Source organism: Amphiura filiformis, chromosome 10, assembly GCF_039555335.1.
Source record: "Amphiura filiformis chromosome 10, Afil_fr2py, whole genome shotgun sequence".
NCBI lineage: Eukaryota > Metazoa > Echinodermata > Ophiuroidea > Amphilepidida > Amphiuridae > Amphiura > Amphiura filiformis.
This window is the reverse complement of record NC_092637.1, coordinates 14500986-14509388: the sequence shown is the minus strand read 5'-3', so window position 1 is coordinate 14509388 and position 8403 is coordinate 14500986. Positions and strand designations below refer to the sequence as shown.

Sequence of the window (8403 nt, the reverse complement as noted above, 5' to 3'; positions counted from 1 at the left end):
CTGGGTTGGCCGACATGATGAAGACACCAACTCCTAAGAAAACTAGGACTCCAACCAAGGTAGCGACTCCCAAAAAGACTCCAGCCAAGGCCAAGACTCCTAAGAAGACTCCAGCCAAGGCCAAGACACCAGCCAAGAGTCCAAAGACCCCATTTACACCGGATCTGAAGACACCGGTAGGTCCTGGAGAGATGGCCGTCTCACCTCTCTCCCCTCGTGTACCAAGCCCAAGGAAGAGTACATCACCTTTCAAGCGAACACCAGGATCTAAAATGGTCTCTCCACTGTCAGCTAAGCGCAACACCCCATGGAAATTGGGCGGCAAGGTCGTCAATGCCAAGTCTCCCGGAAGAAAGTCAATGGGTCTAGCCGGTGTATCTAAATTGATGCAGACACCAAAATCGCCCAAGTCTCCTAAACTGGTTGGTGTAAGAAACCTCATGAAAACACCAAAGCCACAGAAAGATCCTTATGACGACTTTGAAGGAATTCCAGAAATCTTTATCACCCCAAAGGCTGCAAAGCCAGCATCTCCTGTAAAGAAGGGCGCTCAGAAACGTAAACGTGGAGCGACAACGCCAGCACCAGCTGCGAAACGTGCTCGCATGGTTTCGCCTACCAAGACTCCAAAACCCAAGACGCCTGCCAAGGTTAAGACGCCAGTGAAAGCAGCTACTCCTGCCAAGTCTCCAGCAAAGGCAGCAACTCCTGCAAAGTCGCCAGCTAAAGCGAAGACACCAGTGAAGGCAAAATCTCCAGCCAAGAAAGCCAAGTCCCCTGCCAAGAAGGCTACCCCTGCCAAATCACCAGCAAAGAGAACTACAAGAAGAGGAAAGGCAACACCTGCAAAGGTAGAAGAGGAAATTGTGGACCTGACCTCACCGACTCCGGTAAAACCACGTGCAACTCGTCGTGGAGCTGCAGCTAAGAAGTCACCGGCCAAGAAGGCTCCAGCAAGAGGACGTGGAAAGAAAGCAGCAGCTGTTGAAGAGACACCAGTAAAGAGCCCCTCACCAGTGAAGAAGACTGCAAGATCCCGCCGTGGTGCTGCAAAACCAAGTCCAGCCAAGAAGTCTCCTGCAAAGACCACCACAAGACGTGGACGACAAGCCAAGCCAGAAACACCGGCAAAGGCAACGACAGCTAAGAAACCTGCAGCAGCCGTTGAGCCTTCACCTGTTGCGTCCCCAACTCCAAGGAAGACCAGAGGGGGTCGCAAAGCAACGGTCAAGAAAGCAACACCAGTGAAAAAGGCTAAGGCAGCACCCAAGAAGGCAGCAACCCCAGTCAAGGCTAGTGCTCCATCTCCTGCTAAGGAACCGACTCCAAGGAAAACACGAGGAGGTCGCAAGGCTGCCCCTGCAAAGAAGGCAGCGACTCCAGTAAAGGCCACCACACCAGCTAAAGGTCGCGGTAAGAGGAGAGCACCTTCACCAGCCAAAGCTCCAGCGAAGAGAGCAGCCCCTGAACCAGCACCTTCAACACCAACACCCAAGAAAGCAAGAACAACAAGGAGCAAGAAGGTTGCAACTCCAAAAGCTGCAACCCCCAAACCAGTGAAGAGAACAGCAACCCCTGAACCAACACCCAAGAAGGGAAGAACAACAAGGGGAAAGAAGGCTGCAACTCCAAAAGTAGCAACCCCCAAAACCAGCTAAGAAGGCTACAAAGAGAGCAGCAACCCCTGAACCAACACCCAAGAAGGCAAGAACAACAAGAGGCAAGAAGGCTGCGACTCCAAAAGTAGCAACCCCCAAACCAGTTAAGAAGGCTACAAAGAGAGCAGCGACTCCTGAACCAGCATCCACACCAACACCCAAGAAGGCAAGAACAACAAGGTCCAAGAAGGTTGCGACTCCAAAAGCCGCAACCCCCAAACCAGCTGCAAGAGGAAGAGCAGCAGCCTCTAAGAAAGTAGCGGCGTCACCTAAACCAGCAACACCTAAGTCAACAAGAGGAAAGAAGGCAGCTGTAGTCAAGAAAGCAGCGACTCCTGCTGCAACACCAGCCAAGACACGAACAAGGAAAGCTCCAGCAAAGGCAGCAATGGCAAAAAAGTCTGCACCGTCACCATCTCCCGCAAAGCCTAGGTCCACCAGGTCAAAAAAGGTAGTCACACCCAAGAAGGCGCCAGCGAAAGCAGCAAAGGTCACAAAGGCAGCGGCAAAGAAAGTTGCATCACCTGTAGCTAAGAGAACAACCAGGGCGAGGAGGAAGTAGACATTTAAAAAGTATATGAAGAACTTTATTTTATATTGATGAATAAATAAGATGCAGTGTATTTGTAGTCCGTCTATTTGACAGATAAGTCATTTAGTTTGGAAAGTTGCACGTTGTCCTGTTCGCAGGATTTGGCGCAGCTCTTTGATCACATGTAATTATGCCATGATATGTGAACATGCACAGTACAATTACGCCTTAATTTGTACTTGGTAGCATTGTATAGCATTGCATAGCACTTCAAAACTGGATGCACAATAGTAAAATATGTCAATTCCTGAAGTGTCTTGATTTTTTAAAGGTGCTCTGGTACGAATCTTAAATATGTGAAAATCCTATTTTACTGAAATGATTTTTACGACGGAAGTGGGCCTACTTGGTTCCAATGGCTGTGCCATTCCGCAAACAAAACTGTATTATACTGTAAATATTTTGTAAAATAGTTGTTTTATTACTTTTTTAAGATGTAGGGTAATCAAAGAATTGCCAAAGGTTTTAACAAAATGTGGACGAAACAAACTCCACATTGGACTAGAATCTGATGGCATTCTTTTTTTGAAAGGTGGCCGTTTGTATTGAAAGTCAGTTACCTCTGTATTTAAAATTGAGCACAATATGAAGTGCCTGATCATTGTATGTGTAAGAAGAAACTGACTTTATACAAAAATATAATATGCCGCATGAAAGGCAATACCTTTGGCAATATTGTGTGAGGAGTACAAGATGGCAAGAATTTTACAGCTGAAATTTGGTTTTGTGATTTTTTTTTGAAATTGTGCACAACTTTTTATCTTTTGATATTTGTCAAGTCAAAAAGATCAAACTGCACTACTTTATTATATCTGCCTGTATAGTTTCTATAGTACCGTAGTACATGTATTTTCCAACAGAAGCCCACTGTGTGGGATTTAATTTTATTAATACATGATTTTGGTAGTGATTTTTAGGTGTAAAGGCTGTAAAACATTTCACAAAGTGTAAAACAAAGCTCAGGGTTTTTAAATAAAATGTTCACCATTTGTAATTGTAGGTTTTCATAACGCTCAATTTTATGCAGGTTATAAAAATGTATGCGAGCCTAGAAGCATACGGTTGGTATGGCACGTTTGTTTTCATGCCAGCGTTTTTTTTTACGCATGGTGACGTAGCGCTAGATTTGTGAATGTAATGTTAAGTTGACTTAGTTCAATTGTGCACTTTGTTGAAACTAGTGTTAACAAGTGGTCTAGCAATGTGTAGTGTATATTGAAGTTATTCTCCCACATCAGGCAGGCATGCTATAATATTTTTGCTTCTCGGCAAGTCTGTGACATAAACGCATTATTTGCGCATTTCTCAAGCGAATCTGTGCAGCAGTGCTCGCTATTTGATTCTGTGCCCAATAAAATGTGCACCGATGTGATGTCACCGACTTGCCAAGAATAAAAATACTATAATTGTGCAATTTTCTTTCAAACAAAATGGTAAATTGACAGTGCCCAATGTCGAGCAATTTGATGTGTAATTTCAAAAAGCTGGAATTTCATGAAACTGAAAAATAAATGGACTTTGTCACAGGTTCTCAATTACAACATGAGACCTAGGGCTTGGGGAACTTGCCATTTTAAAATAATGTAAATTGTAGCAAGCACTCGAGTAGTGTAGTACACTATTAGGAATTGCAGGAATCGGAGAAAACAAGGTGATACAATTGTTTGCATGATACAATGCTAGTTAAGCAAAATTAATGCTTGTCAAATTTGTATTTGAGGTGCAAGACAAGAGATATCTCAATCAAGACCATATGTGCATCTTGGGATGTAAAGCGTTTGGAATTTACTGGAGAAGCGTCTAATTTCCAAATGCAATGAACAAAATTACAAACTAATTTGCTGTATATAACAACATAATCCGATTCCTGCAAGGAGACAAAATTTCAACCAATCGTTCCGTTGTACAACTTTATAGAGTAGTGACAGTTTATTTATTTGTAATGGAATTATTTTGGCTGTAAATCATTTTCAGTGTGACTTTACTTTACACATAAGGTGCATTGTTGTTGTAGTGATGTTTTTAAATGTTTCAGTATTGTTTTTGTGAAGACTTGTAAATAGAAAAGTAGCGTGAAGATTGGAGGATGAGGAAATATGCGAGGGAAGATGACACTAGAAACTAAAAAAAAATTGCCTTGTTCTATTCTAAAGATATTTGTATTTCTCAGACTTGCAACATGTCACGAGGAAGGGGAGCTATAACCATGGTAACCAGTGATTTGTGTCTTGTTTGTCGAAACTAAACATTCCATAGATCCATTGCAGACAAATTTATTATAATCCATGCTTCAGTTCAGTATAGTTTTATATTTATAAGTTTACCCAGGTATGACAAATACTGTTTTGTCGCCGGACTTTTAGCATATTGATTCATTTTGTTAAAAGGTTTTTAATTTATAAGATGTTTTTGTCACGGCGGAACATTTTTTTACAGCAGCAGCGAAAAATGCTGGGGCAAAATTGCTGCTGTGAATGTTGAAAGAGCTAAACTCATAAAAACCATTCAATTCAATCTTCCATTTTATAACGCTGTTCTGAAGGCAGGGTTTGGGCACTCGAGTGACATGTTGCAATTTTTGTGAAATTGGGTCAGTGAAGCAAAATGAAATCATGATGTTCTCGGTGTATGTAAAGATGTCTATTTTGAATAATCTGAATTTGCACACCTATTTTTCTTACAAATTGACCATATTTTAAACAAGTGTAGACTGTTCATTTTCGATCCTACGTTGGATATTTCAGGGATGTAATACAAAGCAACCAGTTGGTGTCTTTTTCATATCCATTCCATTGTAATTTAAATTTTTGAAAGTTAAATTGTATCATACTTTGTATCAATATCAATGGCTGCAAATGTCAAGCCACCAGGAGTATTTTTTGTTCACTGAACAGGTGTTTCAGGATCCCTGGTACTAGTTACAGGAATTGGAGGTGACACCATTCTTTGTGGTAGCTTGAACAGAATAAGCAGTCCAAATACTAACAGAATAAGCAGAGTCCAAAGACTCCCAGTTGTGGATTGGAATACTGTATCACTTGCCAAAGCTTTATCATTGCTTTGAATTTTTTAACAAGTCTTATTAGAATTGCTTTATTAAGCAGCAGGAATGAGGTTTTTGGAGGAATTCTTATTTTAGCATTTTATCAGCTGTACAAAAGTGAGATTCATTTATTTCCAAATTCTTTTTGTATGCTACCCTGTTTTAATTTAACCTCTGGCACATGCTAGAACAGGGGTCGGCAACTTCTTTGCAACCAGTTCTGTTCATGCCAGCACAATGAATGTAAAATTAATTTGCTATGTAACTATTTTAACAATTATAAATACATGACTGAAATGAAAGCGAGGTTATAAAACAATATTTTTAGAACCAGGTAAAATCATTTGTGTATCATACAGTATATCTCCAATAAATGGCCCCTGTGTGACATTTTGTAGGGAGGTGTGGGGCATTTAATAGAGGTATTTTACAAGGGTAATTCCCAAATAATTGTTAGGTACAGTACATGTTGTCTTTGAAAAATCGGGCTGCAATGATGAACCAGAGATGCCAGTTTTCAGGCATTTGCCTGATTTCATACTTTTTCTTACTCCAAATTTCGGCAATTTTATTTATTTTCAGCCCGTTTTGAGGCTAAATTAGAACCCAAATTTGCACGCTTTTTCAGTCTTTAACTACAAAGTCACTTCAGGCCTCTAGCATCCCTGATGAACTTGTGGTCATTTTTAGCCAATGCTGATCGTGTACAGGCTGTGGTAAGCTTACTTGACCAAGAGAGCTTAGAAATTTCAGCATTTTGGTTGAAAAAACGGGAGGGGGCAACTGTTGGAGATAATACGGTGTGAAAATTAGGAACTTATTAACAAGCAATAAATTGAATAATTTGGAACTCTTTCACTAAAATAAAATGTTATTTAAAAACCAGGTAAAATAGGTTTTGTTGTGTCAGTGAATATGAGAATTTGTAACTAACGACCAAGTAATAAATTGTGACTAATTTGGAACTTTAATAATTCAGTAAACCAGGATAAAATAATTGTATATCAGTTAATATGGGAATTTGTAACTTATGATCTTTGATACAGTCGGTGTGATGGAAAGTGCAGTGCACAATTATAGAACAGTTTTGAATGTCATGGAATAACAAGGTGGATTCATTCCCCAAATTTGGATGTTGATTGTGTTTTTATTTTGTCTGCTTGTGTACGTACATGTATATTTTTAAGTGAAGGAAATATTAAAAATGAGAATCTAAATCTCTGGATTTTGGCTAACTTTTTATTAAAAGTTTTAGTTGCATTGATAGGATGGGACAAAAGAAGGTATTATCCAAACTTTGTTCAATTTAAATTAGCACACTAAAGAGGTAAATTTTTGGAAGTTGAATGCTGAAAGTTTCTAATCAAATCCTATAGGAAAATTGTCAAAAAATGTTTTGTGCAACAGGATGACATGTACGAAAGTGTCGGGTCAGTGTCAAAATTTTTGGTTTTGTAATACGAAAACTCCCAAAATATAATTATTCTCAAACCTGATGAATCTCTTCCCTATTTGCTGGGTCTTGTACTTTATTTGAAGCTACTCAATATCAATACATCATAAAGAAACACAGGATGTCAACTTTTAAGCAATATGGTTTTATTCATCCACAACTTTTCAACAAATTGAAAATAAAATAATCAAATACACATGCAGAGGTTGATAATGCCAATAAAAATTAATTGTGTTGACCCCCAGTGGTGAAATGGGCAGCCTGACAAAATTTTGTTTCCGGATCAATCGGCCATGAATTTCCCCCGGAATTCCTGCATAAAGAGATAAATCCCCCAATATTTTGATAGGGGGGATGGTTTGGGTCCATACAATTATCTCCCTCCCCATGTTGACACTATGTGGGTTTCTGAAATCTCTTGGACATTTTGGCCTAAAAAGTGCTATTTTGGTGTGGATTTTGTTCCACTTTTACACCATATTTCACCATTTTAGTTTTAACCATGAACTTAATATTCTGTCGCCAAAAGCTGCTCGATTCAGTATACATAACATTGTACTTTATTAAAGTTTTTCCAACCCCATCCCCCCAAAAAAAAAAAAAAAAGACGGAATAACTCAATTAAAATTAGATCAAAATCATACATTATGGCTTTTAAGCCTTCAAAAAATATGTGAAATTTTATCAATATGGACAATTTAGAGGACAATCTGTACTCAGAGGAGTAACATATTTTGACCATCAATGAGGTATAGTCAGTGTTCGATTTACCAGAAAAAAGTTACCATGCACAAAGTGAAAGTAACTTGCACACAATTTAACAATATAAATTATGAAGTTTGTGCTGTGAAAGTAATCACCTTTTTTTTACAAATAAAAAGTAAAAACTGGTGTCATTTTGTAAGGGATATTTCAGAGGAAATTTATATTACTTCTTAGATTCAGAGGCACATGTTTCTGATTCCAACTGTAATTTACAACTAAAATTCTACACACACTTGTGCAGGTACATTTGAAAAGTTACCTGCAGCTAATCAGTCACCTGCATATGTGCAGGTGGTAAATCGAACACTGGGGCAAGGCAATTTTCAAGGGGTCACTTTGAGGAAAATGGTCAAATACGGGCTAAGGGGGAGGGGGCAAATATACAAGGGGGGTCATATATTTTGGAAAAAATAGGGGGATCATAAAATGTTTGATGACCAAAATGTAGGGAGTCACAAGATGACCACAGAATCACAGATGGTGTGTTTATGTTATTCAAAAAGACTGAATTCAATACAATTTTAGCCTGTTTAGGGTTCGGTGGTGAGGGGGGTCATAAATTTTTGTTGCCAAAAAAGGGGGTCACAATTTTATTGACACCTACTTTTTGTAAATTTGGGACCCCTCCTTCCAAAGAAAATTAGAGCCCCCTAAAAAGGCCGAAAATCTTAAATATCACGGTAGCCAGCATCAGGGGGAGGGGGAAGCAGAGAAGCCAGGAAATTTTCAAGAAAATTAACCAATTTCAGGAAATGTTAGCTCTACCCTTGAGCTCTACCCGTGCAAAAGAATAGGGAAAAGTGCATTTTCAGGAAATTTTGACAACACCATACCAACTCACCAAGTGGCATCTCTGGGGCAAGACTTCTCTCAGAGGGGGGGTCTTGCCCCT

At 39.4% G+C, this 8403-nt stretch overlaps 1 protein-coding gene across 1 annotated transcript; it reads left to right on the top strand.

The window, feature by feature from the left end:
- The first annotated feature begins 14 nt into the window (after positions 1–14).
- Positions 15–6420, top strand: LOC140162544 (uncharacterized). The gene has a single exon (XM_072185795.1). It carries the CDS (start codon positions 15–17, stop codon positions 1656–1658), a length of 1644 nt encoding a protein of 547 aa, XP_072041896.1. The 3' UTR covers positions 1659–6420.
- Positions 6421–8403: the final 1983 nt, after the last annotated feature.

What these genes read in the sequence shown, in the direction of transcription:
- LOC140162544 (XM_072185795.1), top strand. Translation starts at nt 15, where the DNA reads ATGATGAAGACACCAACTCCTAAGAAAACTAGGACTCCAACCAAGGTA.